This window comes from Panicum virgatum, chromosome 9N (genome assembly GCF_016808335.1).
Source record: "Panicum virgatum strain AP13 chromosome 9N, P.virgatum_v5, whole genome shotgun sequence".
In the NCBI taxonomy this organism is placed as follows: Eukaryota; Viridiplantae; Streptophyta; class Magnoliopsida; order Poales; family Poaceae; genus Panicum; species Panicum virgatum.
Window position 1 is genome coordinate 3,584,733 of NC_053153.1, and position 18,593 is coordinate 3,603,325.

The window sequence follows — 18,593 nt, forward strand, 5'->3', positions numbered from 1 at the left end:
TTGCCTCGCGGGATAGGATCCCGCCGCACGTTCTCGATCCGACGGTCCATGTGTCCCAAGGGTGGACGGTAAATGAAATACCGTCCACCCTCGGTCGGTGAACGAAATGCCGTCCCCCCTGAGTTCCCCGTCCGCGCGGACACTCGCCCTTCCCGGCTTCCCTCCGCCGTCCGCCGGATGCGGAGGAGCGCCGGGAGTAGTGAGAGGACGCGATGTTCCTGGCGCGCGGAACGCAGCTCCTCCGGCCGAGCGGCTAGGATTTGCCGCTCCGGACGCGCGCAGCAAGTGCCGAGGGCCTCCTCGCCGCGGCGGCGCGTCCTTGCCCACCGCGGCACCGGCTAGCACAGCTGCCGGCGCCTTTGCTTGCGCAGGGAAGAGTTCCGACACGAAGCGTATAGGTTTATCTCGTTGCTGACCGCCTCCATCGCCGAGCAAGGAGAGGCGCCAGCAGCACAGGACGCGATGGGCAAGGCCGAGTACGATGGGCAGGGCGTCGAGTCAGTAGCAGCTTGGAGTCTGATCGATCGAGCAAGGTCACCGCGGCCGGAGACTTTGAGCTGAAGCGGCTGCTAGATCTTGTTGCGCTGCTTGCTCAGCTTGGTCCCAGCTGTTTTCTTCGAGGCTTCCATGTCTTATGTCCACTTCCTCGTTCGTATACCCTCCTCGCCGCCGTAGCTTGTCCAGCCGCCACCGCGGCGGCTCTTGTCGACTGCAAACTTGTCTGCTCGCTCACTCGCAGACACGGTATCCAGCAAGTAGGCACCCGTACGCGCGTGCACTGCACGAGGAGACCGCAGGAGAAATCACTGGCCGATGGAGCTCAGCCAGTCCGCCATGGCGCGTGCGAGAAACGACTGGCTTCATTTGCTGGGCCTCCGGATCAGACTGGGCCGAGCTGATGTAACCGCACGCCGGCCCACGCGACGCTGCCGCCTGCCTCCCGCGGTGTTGGATCCTGCCGCACGTTCTCGATCCGACGGTGAAGGTAGACCCAGGGGTGGACGGTAAATGGAATACCGTCCACCCGGTCGGTAGACCGAACACCGTCCTCCCCGCGGGCATCCTCCTTCCCGCCGCCGTCCGCCGTTTGTAGAGGGGTGCCGCTGGGCGTGAGAGAATGCGGTCCTCCCTGCCGCGCCGAACGCAGAGCCTCCGACCGATGCAGCTCGACCGTCCCCAGCTGGGGTTTTCAGCCCCGACGCGCAGCACACGGGTTGCCCAGAGCCTCGCCACGCCGGCGCGTACTCTCCCACCGGCCACCGCGGCACCGCTACCACCGCCATTGCTGCCGCAGGGAAGAGTCCCGGAGTCCCCCTGGCAGATCCAACTTTTGATATCCCAAGCGTACAGGTCTATTTAATCCGTTGGAGATTTGCTGCCGCCTGCATATTGTCGGGCGTGCGCGGAGGCTCAAGACGGGCGTGAGGAAACGACGGCTGCCATCCGCCGGCGCGGCGACGGAACTCCACTGCTCCAGGTTGAACGCTTAGTGTACCGACCCAAGCTGCAATCGAGAGGTCCACCATTCTTCGATCATTTTTTTTCCTTGAAGCTCTTTATAGCCCCTCTCTACGACACCTAAGTGACCAACATCGGATCGATCGACGCGCCTCCGGCTGATCCTCGTCGCGACTCGCGCACAGACGGTGGCGAGCCTGCCTGTGAACGCTGAGGGCCTCGAGGCGCCGTCGCGCGCTCGCTGGCACCGCCGCCGCGCCGTTGCTGTCGAGGGTAGCAGTCCAAGCGACGCCTATCGTATGCCATTCCCGAAGAGCGTCCGTTCGTTGGGCTTCGGATCACGCATCTCATCGGGCGTCCGTTCCTTAAGCTTGTGTTACTGGACTCCATCCTCCATTCCTCCTCCAGGCATGGTCGCTAGTCGCTACAATGGTATGCGATTCTTGCTCCAATTTTTGTTCTCCTTTTTCTCAGACAAAATTGCTCTTATTTTTCCTCACATACGTGTACAAGTCTTTCTTCACACCCCGTTTGATCGTTCCGAGTTCCGACACGCACACAGAGCACAGAAGAACACATGGCACGGCTGCAACTCACGACACGCTACCAAGAAGACGAGACAGGGACGACACATACAGATGCACGAACACGCGAACGTACTTGGCCACGTAGGATGAGTACCATCGATCACGGCAGCCGACGAGGAGTCTGTGTGTTGGTGCCAGTGTGCTTCCTCGCCTCGCCGTCCCGGCCCGTGAGATCTCTCAGAAGGACACCTCCTCCCTGCTGGCCGCCGGCTCCTCCCTCGCCTGCAGCTGGGCGGCGGCGCTGGCCTCCGTCTTGCAGCACATGCTCCAGTGCCCGTCGTCCGCCACCTTGCGCGCGACGATGACGGAATTGATGACCTCGTCGTCGGGGTGGTGCACGGCGAGCACGTAGAACCCGCCGCGCCCGAAGCCCTCGGGGTCCACGACGGGGTACAGGAACCCGCGCGCTCCGCACCACGAGCGCCGCGCCGGCGGCCATGTGCCGGCCGAGGTGCGCCACCACCCTCTCCTTGTCCTCGGCCGCCAACCCCACGAGTGCGGCCAGGAACACGACGTCGTACTCCGCGAGCTCCTCCGTGAGGTCCGCGACGTCGGCCGTGCGGAACGACTTGCGCGCGCAGGTCCACGTCGGCGCGCACCAGCTTCTTGGCCCGCTCGTTGGCGGCGGCGCACCAGTCGTAGTTGTCGAACAGCGCGCCGGGGAGGTGGCGCGCGGCGAGCACGAGCGAGCTGAAGGGCAGCGGGCCGGAGCCGACGAAGGCGACGCGGGCGGGGGCGAGGCCGGGCACGTGGCGCGCCAGGAGGTCGTACTCGAGGCGGCTCAGGTCGACGTAGTTGCGGTAGTAGGGGAAGCGGTGGAGGTGGTCGAGCGGGTTGTCGAACGCGGCGAGCGCGTCGGCGTGGTGCGCCTCCAGCTGGCCCTCGGCGTCGGAGCAGAGGCGGATGAGCTCCTCTCGCATCTTCCGCGCGCCGGGGCCGAGCCGGGACACGTCCACGGGGCTCGCCGGGACGCAGGCCGCGACGAGGGCGGTGAACAGCGCGTCGACGGCCGGCGACGGGCTTAGCGACGGCAGCTTGGCAATGGCGGCGTGCAGGCCCGAGATCTTCTCCACCAGGGCGGCCACCTCGTGGTTCTGGGCCTCCATGTCGTCGGTCGGTTGGTCGCTTGCGATGCGGTGGAGGCGATCGAAAGGGACTGATCTGCCCGATGGGCTGTGGAATGCGCAGTCGATCGGCGTGCATAAATATCTGGCGCCGGGATGCCGGGGCGGCCGTTTGCATGCGGCGTGGCCCGCCGGTGGCAGGTGGGGAAGACGACGACGCTCCGTGTTTGGCAGTGCTGCGAGGACCGGACGAGCATGCTGCATGGCGTCCACTGCCGGTGGCCTGTTTCATGCTTCTATTTTGTACACGGGCCTACTACTTGTTTTATCCGACTTTTGGACGCCTGAACTTGATCGTTTCAGGAGCGGGTCAATTTGTTTGTATCGATTGGCCAAGTAGCCGGATCTAACTGGGCCGCGAAAGCTGACCCGACCTCTCGCTCGGGCGGGCCACCCGCGTATTCAGCCCAGCACCCAGCCTTCTCTCTCTGCTGTAGCCGCGTCAGAAAGAAGCGCAGCCGAAGAGAGGGGATTGGAATTGCATTGTGGTGCGCCGTGTCTATTCATCTCATCGCGCGCTACTGCGTGCGGGAGTATCACAGAGGCGCCTCATGTTCACCTTCTACCTCCCACCAGGGGAGCGGGGAGCGCCCGCCCGCGAGCTAGGGGAGGGGGAGGGGCAGAGGGTGGCCGGCAAGGGGTGTGAGGTGGGCGGGGCGGCCGCCGGGGTGGTGGCGGGAGGTGGCAGAGCTTTAGGTTCCGGGTTGCTGGGGTGGGGTGGGCTCTATTGTCGCCGGACCTAGAGGAGAGGGCCGGGGGGGGGGGGGGGGGGGCGGCAGCGACGGTTTGGCCGGTGGAGGGCGCGGCGCCGCGGGAGCGCCGCCGGCCGGGCGGGGCGGGACAACCGGTGGGCAGTGCCAGTGGCGGGGGCGAAGAGAAGGCGGTGTGGCAGCGGCGAGCTCAGTTAGCGTCGGCGGCGGTGGAGGGCAGCACGGGAGGCGGGGGAAGGCAGGGGAGCAGGGGGTGGGGTAGACAACGGAGAAAGAAGAAAGTATCTGCGATTGGATCGCCGCTAGTCACAGAAGACGATGAATAGATGCCCCTTTTAGTGCCGCTATGGACATGCCAGTGCGGCACACCGCATCGGCGTCTGCCCCAGCAGCATGGCAGGCACAGTCCCTGATAGCTTCCCTCCTTAGGAGAGGAGGAAGAACCACTTAATTCATAAAAAATCCTCAAAACCTTTTCTCTGAAAAATCCTCAAAAACATTTTCTCTAATTATTATTGAACTGGCGCGTCATTATTGGCTTGAGACCAAACCAAACCAGGATCAGCATGGATGGGGGCGCAGCTGCCTGCTGGTCATGTGCTCTACGACTGCACCATCTCAGGGCCCGTTTAGTTTCCAAATTTTTTTTACGGTACCTATCACATCAAATATTTAGACACATAAATAAAACATTAAATATAGTTAAAAGAAATAACTAATTACACAATCTGATGGATTCCCACAAGATGAATCTAACAATATTAATTAATCCATAATTAAATATTAATTATCAAATAACAACGAAACGTGCTACAGTACCCAAATTCAAATTTTTTCACTAACTAAACACACCCTCAAAAGATTTCTGGCAAGCTGCAAGCTGCAGTCGACAGCGACGCGTCACCTCTCTTCAGAGGGACGCCGATGAAAGATGCGGTCAGCGAGTAGTACAGTGCACGAGCGCTACTGCTTTTTTTTTATACCAATGAGCGCTACTGCTACTAGGGTTTTTTTTACCGACCCACCGGTTCCAGTAAACCGGACCGGTTTGATCGGTTATTGAAAAAACAGACAAATTCAAATTTCAAACAAAAACGACAGTTCAATTGGTTTGCACTGGTTAGCCGACCGGTTTGGTCGGTAAACCGGTCCGGTTTGAGGTGTAATCGGTCCGGTAACAAAAAAAAACCGAGCAATGCACATATTAATGTAAAAGACCACACTGAGCATCTCCAAGAGTTTACCAAATTTTACTTGACAAATCTTGTGTTTTGCCAACTTCTAAAAAGATATGCCAAGTAAAAAAAGAGCTCATCTCCAATAATTTGGCATAATTCACTTGTCAAATCCAGATATAACTTACATCAGAAATCTGAGAGAGAAACAAAATTATGTTTATGACATTCCACCTTATGAAAACTTACATCAGAAACCCTGAGACAAAAACAAAATTATTTTTTGCCCTTCCACCTCTTCTGATACGGACGGATGCGCCGCGGATCGTATATATACGCGCGCGGAGGCTCTTTTTTCGAACTTGGCATAAATGACAATCTGGGATAGGGAACTGTTTGAGAAGGATTTTTCTGTTTTTGCCAAAAAAATAAGAATGACAACCTGGGATGGGAAACTCTTGGAGATGCTTTACAATCATGCATACAAAGACAATAGTAATAAGCGTCGGAGTGGGAGGCAACCGCGTGAGTCATATGCCGGCGCGATGGGTCTTAATGGGCCGGCCTTTTTTTCCCCTTTTTTTGGTTTAACTTTACATGCCCGCAAAGTATACTAAATGAATGAATATTTGAAAAAATTTGACACCATTAGATTCGTCGCAACTTGAAGTATTTTTAGAAATTTTTTTGGAAATTTTTCATTTTTTGAATTCAAATTTAAATTTTGAATTGGTCCGGTTTGCAACCGATCGGTACCGGAACCGGTCCGGCCCGGTTACACCGGTAACCGCGGTTTTCGGATTGGTTCCGGTCGGTAAAAAAACCTTGACTGCTACATCCCAGTTGAAATCGTAAGCCGCAACGGCAAAGCAGTGGATCAGAATGTGCATCCACCCCGAGTGTGTTCGCGTTCTGGAGCTATTTCCAGTTTAGGCCATGTTTAGATCCATAAAGTCAAAATACAAAATTTTGTAAATCACTTGCATCTTACTATTACTAATTGGAGGTTCCTTTGAAGTCTTCACGTGAACCCATCTAGAATCCTAGATGGACACTCTAAAATAATAGAGAAATTCTAGAAACTCTCACAAAAAACAGAAACATCTAGCCATCCATCTACCTACTCTAATTATAATAGTCATTGGATATGTTATCTTTTCTAATAAATTACCCACCTCTGTCATTATAAAAATAACTTAAAGTAAATTACCCACCTCTGTCATTATAAAAAATCTAAAATAACCCCCTAATTCTTATGTAAATTACTCACCTATGCCATTAAAACAATAATGCATAACAACCCCTAAATTTGTATATAAATTATTCAATTATGTCATCATTGAAAGTTCATTAACCCCTAAATCTAAATCTAAATTATGTAATTATAACAGAATATAAAATTATGTCGATATAAAATTCTAAATTACTATTTCTAATATTATTATATTATAATTTATATAAATACTACCCACGATAAGTGTCAATGTGTATTCATGTACTAGGAAAGAGATAAGAACACTAATTTAAAAATAAATAGTTTAATTAAATATATATCAAACACACATGGAAGTGTGGTGCAAACTAAAATCTATTGCACCTATATTATTATAAATATATATTTTACAGTATGTGTTTGAATATTTAATAGATGGAGTGCGTGAGATAGATAATTATAGTTGGTAGTTATATGATTTATTTTTAGAATAACTCTAATTAGCCCGTGCGGGAGCACGGGTTGATAGGATAGTGGTGTCCTAATTGTAGGCGAAAAATAAATCACATTATATAAAAGGACTGTAAATCGCGAGACGAATCTAATGAGCCTAATTAGAACGTGATTAGACACTAAATTGCTACATGAATGCTACAGTAACATGCTCTAATGATGAATTAATTAGTCTCATTAGATTCTTCTCGTAGTTTACATACGAGATCTGTAATTAGTTTTATGATAAGTCTACATTTAATACTTCAAATATTAAAGATTTCCTTCCAAAAATCCAAAATGCAAAGTGATCAAAACAAAACCTTAATTCAAACATCTCGCAGTTCGTCGACTCGAATTTGCTGGTGGTTGGTTGGCCTGGGGACTTGTGAGCTGTGCCACATGATCCTGCCTGTCCAGTTAACACAAACACGCTCGGATTTGAGCTACTGCCATTCTGCGCCCAAGCAAACCTGTCTCTGAAATCTGAACCTGACCGTCCCGGGGCCTGTCAACATGTACAAGTTTACTCGTTACTTTCTCATACCCACCAGACCATGCACACGAGATTAGGATTGTTAGGCAAATCGGGCATCTAATTGTTGTGGCCAAACATCTAGCAGTTCATGATTTTCCTTGTACCGGCTTCAGGTTCAGGTACCCACATCCATCAACGGCGCACAAAGCTGCTGACCTAAATCTGAATTCTGCCCATTCCACCTTTCGGTGCGCCACACTGACACTCATCAAAGGTGAAGAAAGGTGATAAGAAGAAAAAAAAAACAGCCCATAACCACAAGGACAAGTGAATCTACCATATAGGAAAAGGAGGTAGGCCACCATAAGGGCAACGCATCACCACCACATGCCATTGCTTCTCTTCAGAAGCCTTCCTGGCAGTAACAATAGAAGAAAAGAAAAAAGAGAGAAGAAACTCAACAGAGAGAAACTACTACAAACCACCACAAAACAACCCCATTCACATGACACACTATTGATCTAGGACTACGGAGAAAACTGAGGCTTGCAGGCGGTGTATTACATTCCAATGGTTGTTACGATTTCGGAGTTACTGGCAGTTGGAGCTCCTCCCAGGGCCGCCATAGTAGAAGTAGGTGCCCCAGTCGCCATTGTTGCCGTTCTGCACGTCGTAGCAGTTGGACTGCTCGGTGAAGGTGCCCAGCCCCTTGGGGACCTTGAGGTTGTTGGTGCTGTCCACCACCTGGATGTTCTTGAAGTAGCTCGCCTTGCTGAACCCTTCCTCCGGGAAGTGCCCGCTGCCCATCTGCGTCGACGTGTGCACGCCATCAGGCTGCGAGTTCACCACCTCCCCGCCCCACTCGATCATCGACGCGCTGTCCGCCAGGTATGAGAAGAGGAACGACGGCCAGTAGCCCAGCACGTAGTCCTTGCCGAACTGCATCCACCAGTTGCCCTCCTTTGGGTCCTGCACAGATAATATGCACATATATTGAGGAGATTAATATAGCAGGCATACGTTGGAAAAGTAATTTATCAATATAAAAAACATCATTCATATTGACATAGCTAGGTTTCAGTATCAGGGAATAGTAAAACCATTGGGCATGCATACACTAGGTGGATGCATTCATGTTATTCTAGCATGCAAATCATGTACTCATTACCCATGCTCAATAGAAATGAACAACACTGCACTTTCTATCTCACACTCAGAATACCACTAGCTCGTTGAGCTGAAAAGTAGCAATAGTTGTTTCTTTGAAAAATCAAAAGTTGAGTAATCATTAGCGATAAGAAAGAAAGGTTTGTTGAGAAAAGGAGTACGATAACCACAGGGTGAGGAGGAAAGCAATTTTCAAAGCCCCAGGGGTACGGGTTCACCAGTCAAGGAGGAGCACGAGTAAGAGCATAACAGCAAGTGGGCTAAAGATTCTCTGCAAGTCTCTGATAATTCTCAACGTACTAGGCATGACATGTGGTGAGTTACTAGTTTAATTACTTGCTCACCTTCCAGATCAGTATACTGATATCATATTGGGAGCCAGAGTAGCTTGAGGTTGGGAAGATGCTGGCACCCATGGCAATCTCGCTGTTAATCTGAACGAACCCGGAGCACAACATGTTGTAGCACCCTGTTGCTTGGTATGCATCACTCTGCAGAACATCAGATAGCACAATAATCAGGAATCAACAATTAAGGAAACAAAATGGCAAGCGCTAGTGCAAATATATTCAAGAATGTTCACATAGTAATGTTCAAAACTTACGGTCCAGTAGGTGAACAGCCTCGTGTTGTTGTCCCCATACAGGTCCGGACTAACCTGACGCAACAAAAGCAACACAGAAGTGTTTCAGAGCTCGTGATAAGAGGCACTGCACTGCAGCAGGGCTCCCAACCGCGAAAACGGTGCTGCAATTACTCGACACTGATTATGAATGTGAAATTCATGGGCTGTGGGTCTTTCTTTCTCTACCTGCCATCCAGCCTCGATGCTGTTAAGATCCTCCCCAAATGACCCCCCTAAGATCCAGAGCTGGGACAAGCTGAACTCATTAGGCTGCTCGATCTTGGGCTCCCAGACATTGATGGTCACCTTGGCGCCGTAGTACTTGTCGCCTTGAACGTACGCTATGGCATGCTGCGATTGTCAACAAGAGTTATGAACGTACGCTATGGCACACCTATATACCTCCTTCCACATTATATCCTCAACAACATGGGTGATACGAGCAGGTACCTGATGGCCACCCTCATTGAGCATGGTGGGATTGACCGACATTGGGTTCGCGGTGGTGTGCCGTTTCCTGCCGTACCTCCGCATTGAGCTTGCCCTGAGCAGGTCGTCCTTCTTCGTTCTCCTGATGGGGACGGTGCCTTCCGGACACCTGCCATTCTGATGCCAGAGCTGAACCTTAGGCTTCTCGCCACTGCTGGTGGAGGCCACATTGGTCTTGGATTCGTCATACAGGCCTTCGGGGTGATAGTTCGGTCTCATCTGCAAAGCACAAATGCGTTAACTGCAACAACCCAACAGGACACTGGTTTCTGTTACTGCAAGAGAAGCACTGGAATTTACCTGGACAGTGTGGTTCTTGAGGTAAGGATGATCAAACGCTGGCTGGTGGGAGATGTGCACGCAGTCTATGATGTCCCCATCTGGGCTCTGCTCCATTTGAAATTTGCAAGCAACTGATTTAGATGGATAAGAACTGGAATAAACACTTTAGCAAGAGGATTATTTGACAATCCCAGAAAAAGAAAATGCCAAAGTCAAGCTAGAAACAACTCCAAGCAAGAACAAGTGTGCGGAAAAGAGAGAAGAGCCCGAAAGGGAATTCCCCTCAAGAGCCACCGCAAAAAAAAGCCCCCAAAAGCCAGCTTTTATTGAATCAGAGTGCAACTTCAACGACTAGCAAAGAAAATACACCTATCATCTCACTTGTGCTTGCTCAAATGCTCCCAAATGCAGCTAAAAAGACGCTAGTTTGGCTTGGGAAATCACCTGAAGGAAAAAAAAATATTTTCCCCCAAGCAAGCAATTCAAATCTACCGAGAGCAGCAGCAAAACAAACACGCTTGACACAGCTCCGGGGTGAAAAAAAAAAATCAAACTTGACGCACCTCGATGCTCTTCACGGCCGGCTTGTTGAACCGCTTGAGGTGGCGGTGCAGCCTCGCCGCCGGCGACCTCGCGGCGGCGGCGGCGGCAGCACACGACAAGCAGATCACCGCCACGAGCAGACACGCGACCCCGCGCGTGGTGCCCATGCGCGGCGCCTCTTCACCCCTCCACCGCTGCTCCTCCTCCCTTCCGCCCTCTCCTCCGACGCCCTCCGCCGCCGCCGGCGACCTTGCAGCACGGCGAGGCCCTCTCCCTCTTACCCAGAGAGCCCCCTCGGCGGCGGCCGCGCGGCTGCCACCACGGACCGAATCGAGAATTTTGAAACAATGCGGGGCGTGATGGGATTGGGAGTGGGAGTAAATGGCTCGTCGTCTTGGGCGGCTCGTCGTCTCGGTTGGGAGCGGAGCGTCGTCCACCACCGCTTGCAAACAAGTGGGCAGTGAGGACTGAGGAGCACTGTCGATGCTACTTTTGCCATTTCCGAGCCCGTGCTTCTGGACCGAAATGCCCCTCTATGATTCAGAAATTATTAGGGACACCCGGCGTGCAACGTCAAACCGGGGACCGTCCCACTGATTCGTGGGCCGCATGATGGCATCGCAGTTTTTTTTTAATCCTTTGATGCTGGAATCTGATCAATGCTGCTAATGAAAGTTTCTCAATGACCAGCGTTAGGATTTAGGGGAGAGGGGACCCAGTATTTATTGCTGTAGTATACATCAAAACTTTTGTACGGCAAGATAATTTTTTTTAATATGGTGTTGATATAACGATCCACCATAATGTGATGTATAGTGATCATAAGAAACATTTTGGATTATAGAATTACGCATGCCATGTCCTTTTACTAGCAGTCTCAAGCTTCTGACTTATACATGGATCTAAACTCACGGAGGCTTAAAAAGTCAACTTGTGTGCTTTGCTTATCACTTCATCAGCATGGCCAGTCGAACTTTGGCTGCTTTTCAAATCGATCAATCCAGACGACGGCTCTATCGGCTTTACGAGGTTTCATGTGCGGACAGGCATTCTAAAATCACGGTCGCAGGCGAGCAGTAGTACTAGTACTACGGTTGACTGCCGTTCATACCCTTGACGTGCGCTTAAAACGGCCTCCTCCTCTTCCCCGTCTCGGGGGCGTGTGGTTGGCAAGAAATTTCCTTTATCCGGGTTCGCCGTGGGTCCCAGGCTGGCCCACCTGCCAGTGTTGCTCATCCCATGCGGCACCACTCGGGCCCCAGGCTCGCCTCGCCCACCCGACCATCCTGCGCGGCACGTGGGCGGGACTCTACCCCCGCTTGCGCCCACCCAGAGGGAACCAACCGCACCCACTGCTCGGTAGGGTCCCCAAAAGGAGCGGGGCCACGCGTGCGCGCGGTCCTGGTGCTTCGGGCCTACTGGTGCTTGCTGGCTGGCGGCGCGGCGCGCGCGAGGCGAGCGTGCGGCCGTGCGCCCGCCCGCGGCATCGGATCCGGGCGTGACCGCGCCATCTTTCCCCGCCCCGGGGCGCGCACGCACGCACGGACGCAAGGAAAGGGCTTTGCTTAGCAAAGCGATTAGCCGGCGGCGCTTTACAAAAGCAGCCGCGTCACGGGTCCGTGCTTAGCCTACTGGTTTTTTTTATAACTCTTATGATGATTTTACCGCACGCAAAAAGCCGGAGGGCATTTCCACAAGGCGGTGAATTTACACTCTGATTAGTGGCGTTTCGTACTGCCAGTACACTCGATGCCAGCATCCACTGATGACTAACCGGCAAGCGCCCGTACGCCGAGCTTTTAGAAGAATTCAAGAAACGCGTCCTTAGGCCCCGTTTAGTTCCAAAAATTTTCACTAAAAAATTTTCGCATCCCCTTTAAACACATGTATAAAACATTAAATGTAATTAAATAATAAAACTAATTACACAGTTTGGATATACACGACGAGACGAATCTTTTGAGTATAATTAATGCATGATTAGTCATAAGTGCTACAGTAATCCACATGTGCTAATGATGCAGTCAAATGCCTCAAAAGATTCGTCTCGCAGTTTCCAGGTGAGTTCTGAAATTAATTTTTTAATTAGTGTCCGAAAAACCCTCCCGACATCCAGTCAAAGGGATGATTTGACATCCAAAAAATTTTACCTGGGGAACTAAACGCCCCCTTAAGCGCACCGATGAGCCTCTATTTAACTGGGCTCGCTTCAGACATCGCTAGGATGTTTTTTTTTTCTTCACTTTGGTACGGCGCCGGTACCTAAACCGGATAGATAGCTCTGGTAAAAACCATGCCTGCCACGGGGTTGGTTGGCTGGCTGGCTGGGCCATTGGAGGAGCAGGAAGCCAGGAACAGCACAGGGTCAATTGCCATGATCGGGTCCGCGTACGGCCGGGATTGACCGGATCTTACAGCCTTGGTAACGGGAAAGAAAACAGTCTTGCACTCTTGGACCTCTTGGTAACGGGTAAAAATAGTCACGATCCTGTTGGCCACAGCGGCTGTACCATTTTATACGTGCGGGGTCCTGCACTCCTCTCAGGAAAAGAAAACCATGCTGTCCCTGCGTAGGAGGAGCTGGCTGGGACAAACCTGGATGTTTCAGGTCAGCAGGGCCGGCGCAGTAACATGGGGGGGGGGGGGGGGGGGGTGGCGATGGGCCAGGGCCCAGCCCAGAGGGGGAGCACCACTGGGATTGGAGCAGTGAAAATGTTTTTCACTTGGATACAACAACAACATAGCTTTTTTTCCCAAACAAGTTGGGTAGGTTAGAGATGAAATCCGAAAGAAATAAGTTCAAGGTTCAGGCACATTGATAGCTAGTCTCCAGCAAGCGCTCCTATCCAAAGTTATCTCTTTAGAGATATTCCAATTCTTAATGTCTCTCTTAACCGACTCATCCCACGTCAGTTTAGGTCTACCTCTACCCTTCTTTACATTATCGATAAAAGGATAATGTTTTTCACTTGGATAAAAGGATAAAAATTGACAGTGACTTACGTGTTCCAATTTACCCTCAAACTAATGACTAGCCACTTAGCCAGTAGTAGTATTTAGGATGCTGCAGTTGCTTCATCCACAAGCTGAAGCGCACGACGGCCGCAGCAAACAGAGGGAATCCATCCTGACGAGAAAGCCATGGCTTTTGCTCATGCGCAAACACTCCAAAGACACCTTTCTCTTCTTCCTTTCATACTTGTATTATTTCCGAGCTATGCAGAAAAAGGCGGTTCGTAAAGGCCAGTGAGAGGGGATGATGCTCTTCTGTATAGAAATGGTCACTTCCCAACTACAATAACCGAATCATGCCTTGTCCTATTTCACTCATTACTAGGGTACATTTGGTTTTGTAGCGTGCTAGTGAATAATGACACTTTGACCGTTTATTACGGTATCAAACAAAGTCAGTTTACAAAACCAACTCCAGAACCCCGCGCTAATGACCCTGAAGAATGTAATGAGGCCTTTGACCGCGCGATTAGAGAATGGTTACTGTAGTATCACTGTAGCAAATCATCGATTAATTACCGTCATTAAATTCGTCGCGAAAAATTACACCCATTCCTAAAAAGATTTTGTAAATAGACTATATTCAGTCCTTCATGCGGAAAAAATTCTCTTCTAGCGCTAAGATTCTAGCGCGCATCCAATCAAGGCCTAGTACTAGCCACTACCCGCACTAGACTCTTGCAGCTTGGAGCTCACTTCGCTAGTTGCCTAGTTGTACAAGCACAAGGGCACAAGGCACATGGATGGGAGATGGGCTTTGGAACTATCGTTTCACATGAGAAAAAAAATCAATTTGGAAACAAAAATGCAGAACTCTGAGCGTGACGTTGGTAACGCCAGGGCACGGACAAGACGGCGTACAGATGCTGCTGGTAATAAGGAACTCGCACCACGTCAGCTAATGGCGGGAACAGGAGACTGAGAGTCATGGGCACGCACAATTCAAAGCCGTTATCACATGCTCTGCTGTCAATGGTAAGCTGGCAGGTTTGTCCACTTATGCTAAAGCATGTAAACAGTAGCACACAGAAGGGCTAACCCTTTTTCAAGTTTTCCCACCATAATGCTTCAGATCAAACTTCTTCCCCCAACACATAATAGAGGCAGCATGCTCTTACTCTATTGGATTTTTTTTTAAGTTATCAAAGATCCTATTGGATTGGAGGTATGACGACTCAGACAGTAGTCAGCCATGCTAATTCAAGGGTTGATACCTGATAGTTGCTCACAGCTGCTGCCCAGCTGCACTACACATCCTGACGGAGATGCCTGTGCCACAAATCACTCTCAGGTTTGATTTACACAAATCAACTTCATCTTCGTGGGTATTTATTACGACCTTATCACGCCTAGCTAGTGGCTTTATCTATGCAAACATTCTTGAAAGAAACTAATCACCCACGAACCATAAACATGATCAGGCCATCTGGTCTAGTGCCACAGCTTAAAAGCACCTTAGTATCAGAAAAACGCATGACGGTGGTCTATCTAGGCTCTGATAATTTCAGAGCTTCCCTGTGTGTGCGTGTCTGCAGAACAGAATGATGGCCCGTGCCTTGTACGAGGCGCACCGGCGTAAGCATGATTGGCGGTGGGTGGGGTCACTCCTGTACTAAAGTGTGTTTCGTGCATGCACTGTGTCTTGAAAAAAATTAACCAGGTAGTACAAAGGACGACCTGAACTCGACACACGGGCTGATCAGCGATCCGCCTATACGTACGGCTTATACCTGCCTGCCTACGTGGGGCCGTATAGGTGTCACCACCTGAACTTGAAAGCTCTAACACAATGCTAAGCCCACTTTGGGAATTCTTGCGTTCCAGAACGGCCTGAAAGGTTTACTCAATTGCTCATCGAAACCCAAGGTTCAACGACGAAAATGTAACCTATTAATTGGAGAATATAATGCCACAACAAAAGAAAATGTGAGGTATAGAGTGATCAATGAGGCACTATATTAGACTACCAGGTAGGTCCCACTCTCCACTGCATCATGAACTGTGAAAGAAGCAAAAGCCACGAGGCAAAGAACGGCAGCACGTACATACGTGCTACTATTATCTCGCTTGCCCGTGAAGCAAGAAATTGACGAGGCTAGGAGGTTAGCAGCCAAGCTATTTCATCATCAGTTCAGTAGTTTTCTTCTCTAGGTTCTCCAAGCAGAGATTAATGGTGCATCTAGTACGTTGGTACTACTCCATCCATGCCCTTTTTCCATGGTGACCAGAGCACGGGACCATGGGGCCCCACGTGTTCTCGGTTCGTGAGGCCACTCATGTGCTGAGGTTGCCCACACACTCACAGATCACAATTGGGGCCTAATCCATGGTAGCAGCTTTAGAAATGTGAGAGCTACATTTCAGCTGTAGCAACTGGTTGGTTTGGCAAAGAGGGAATTAGAGAAAGACCCGTCGTCTGACGACTTCTTGCACCAACTCAGATTTTGTGATTGTGTTTGTGAGAACCGCCCAATTTGATACTATTTTAAACAAACTGCCGGTCATTACCATCCAGATGAGAGTTAACACGTGCTTGCCGGAGAGCGTGACACGTGTTATCCCACATCTAGAGACACGAATAACCGACACGTCATTCATCCAAAATAATATCAAATCCGGTAGTCCCGGTATGTGCTCCAACATACACCCAGGATCAGCATATGCACATACCGTTTACAATCGAATACATTGCCATTATTCCACAAAGAGCAGTTTTACATTACCAGAGTTCATAGTTTAACATTACAAATTCAACATAGGTGGGTTTCAAACTTCACTTACAAGCCTTGGGCTCACGAAAGCCATATTAAACAGAAACATAAAGTTTATTGCATCACATGCTCTCGCGAAGCTCGATTACGATAAAGACTTACTAAAGTAATGACGCCTTGCTCAAGGACATCATTACAGCCTCCACGACCTACTCCTCCCCCGCGTTTGGATCAACGGGGTAGAAGTGGCCGAACACCACTTCGGGCTCACCTGCAACTAGGTTTAGAAAGCAACCTGAGTATAAAAGGTACTCACAAGACTTACGCGATTACATATACAAGGATCATGCAATGGCTCTAGTAAAAGCTTTAAGGTTAAGTAATTATTGCATAAGCATTAGCTTTCTACACTATCACCTAGCAGAATTAATTAATCTTGCCCAACCCCAAACAATTTTAGTTGACTAAGAGAGTAATATAAACTATAACTGTTCATAGCTGTAACATGAACCATTCTCATCATAAACGATAATCTATGAGGAGTTCATGAGTTAAAGAGCGTGCTCATAACTGAGAGCGCGGCAATTCGAATTGATTAAAACCTTGCAAGGGTGTACTACTTTACCCACACGACGCAAGGACCATGCGACTCACCCAATCGGCCAAAGTTGGATAAGGGAGTACTCGCGTCAACCGTTCCCAACATGGCTCGATCATTGAACCTCACACCTAGCTTACGAGTAGAGACTTAGTTCCACCAGGGACATCTCTAAACTTTCCGACACATAGGTCCACCTGGAGACACACTAAGCCTCTGTGCATAGCCCGTAGCCACGTATCTAGGACTGCACATCAATGATCAAATCAAGGAAGGTAATTGGCATATCCGTTCCATTATATTGGATATGTGGTAGCACGAAAAGATGCTCAAAACCGACGTCGTCCACTCGGTCCTTAATCGATCCAAGCGGACTATGCCCATGTGACTTCATTCTCTAGGCCCTAACATTCCGCTCGAATCTCGATACCGCACTCCACTTGCCCCAGATGCTCAAGTGCGATCAAGGATAATCAGGTAAGTGTGATACTCCAAACCATTCCTTTCTAGCAAGTAATATGAGTATTCTAAGCAGGGCTAAGCATCTAGTCAGATTAAGTTATTACTGACTAACAAGTGACAAGGACATGGTTGACAATTCAAGGAAGATAATGCAGGAAATTAGGTATAAGAATGCAATACATACATACTATATATAACCCCACATTACCCGGTGTGATAACTAGTTAAGTCAGATTAAATAGGAGCAAGGATTCATGCTTAGCGGCTTGCCTGGGTTAACTTCAGACTCGACCACGAACGGGACTCCGGGTTTAGGCTCCACGGGTTCGTTCTCCGACGGTCCGGTCACTAAAATGCATGAATGCGATGCAAGAATTAAGAAATAAACTAAACAATAAGAAAAAATCATGAAACAATTTGAGCATGCAGAAGACAATACAAAGAACTCATGACAATTGGTTTTGCAGCAAAATCATTTCCTATATTTAATCATAAATATAACAGTTTCTAGACACTCTAAACAAAGTAAAACATAAAAGGAATGCAAACTAAACTAAACAAATCCAAGAAAACTATCTTAGATACTAGGCATGAAAACAAAGCTAACAAAACTGGTTTTGCCATTTTCTCACTTTCCAGCAAAAAGTTCTATATTAAACCATATTTTGGACAGCAAGCACGAAATCGAAATAAAACCCTAACCAACAGCAAGGAAACACATGAGTAAGTTGCACTACTGGAAACTACACCTTACAAGGAGTCTAACAAAATTTAGTTTGACATTTTTCGAGCAGTACAAAAATAACCAAGCATTAAACTCACTTTTTCAAAATAAAACTATAGATAAATCTACACCAAAGTAACATGCAAAAAAATATTTTTCCTAAGTATATCTCAGCTAGAGGAATCTAACAAAACAAGTTTCATAATTTTTGGAGCTATACATGAATTTATACACATTTTGCAAGATTGCTGCATAAGGAAAAGCTCTTGAAAACGCTGGGTGTACCCGGAACCGACCACACCCGCCAGCCAGAGGCCGACAGGTGGGGCCCAAAGGCCAGCGGACCACCCCAGGCCGGGTCAAGGCGAGGCCAGTGGCCTTGACCGCCCGGGGGCACGGAGAGGCGGGGCCGGAGCGGGGCAAAAGGGCGCGCGCACGGGGAAAATGAGGTGGCGGCGAGTCTCACCGGAGGCTTGGACGGCGGGGAACGACGGCGAGGCGGCGGCGCGGCAAGCAGAGGCGGCGGCGGGCGAAGGCGCTCGCCGGCGGCCCTGCAGGGAAGGGGAAGGGGTCGGGTTAGGGGTGGAACGGGTCGAGGGAAGCGAGGAGATGCTCCACCCGCGAAGAATCGACGAGGGACTCACCGTGGGCGGCGAATCGGCGGCGACGGGAGCTCGGCCGGCGGCAACAATGGCGGATTTGGGGGCAAATTCGGCTAGGGTTTGAAGGGGAACGGGCCGGGC

General features: G+C 50.0%; 1 protein-coding gene and 1 pseudogene across 1 annotated transcript; both read right to left on the bottom strand.

Moving 5' to 3' along the window:
* Positions 1-1,886: 1,886 nt before the first annotated feature.
* Positions 1,887-3,205, bottom strand: LOC120691652 (annotated as a pseudogene).
* A 4,324-nt stretch (positions 3,206-7,529) lies between these two features.
* LOC120691232 lies at positions 7,530-10,799 on the bottom strand. Its single transcript, XM_039974256.1, has 7 exons — positions 10,364-10,799; positions 9,819-9,905; positions 9,480-9,737; positions 9,216-9,380; positions 9,009-9,062; positions 8,749-8,895; positions 7,530-8,206 (listed from the first exon to the last, which is right to left on the bottom strand). Exons 1-7 carry the CDS (start codon positions 10,508-10,510, stop codon positions 7,829-7,831), a joined length of 1,236 nt encoding a protein of 411 aa, XP_039830190.1. The 5' UTR covers positions 10,511-10,799; the 3' UTR covers positions 7,530-7,828.
* Between the last annotated feature and the right edge of the window lie 7,794 nt (positions 10,800-18,593).

Coding starts and splice junctions, on each gene's coding strand:
- LOC120691232 (XM_039974256.1), bottom strand. CDS start 10,510: ATGGGCACCACGCGCGGGGTCGCGTGTCTGCTCGTGGCGGTGATCTGC. Junction 9,906..10,363: donor CGGCCGTGAAGAGCATCGAG/GTGCGTCAAGTT, acceptor CAAATGGAGCAG/AGCCCAGATGGGGACATCAT. Junction 9,381..9,479: donor TCAATGAGGGTGGCCATCAG/GTACCTGCTCGT, acceptor TGACAATCGCAG/CATGCCATAGCGTACGTTCA.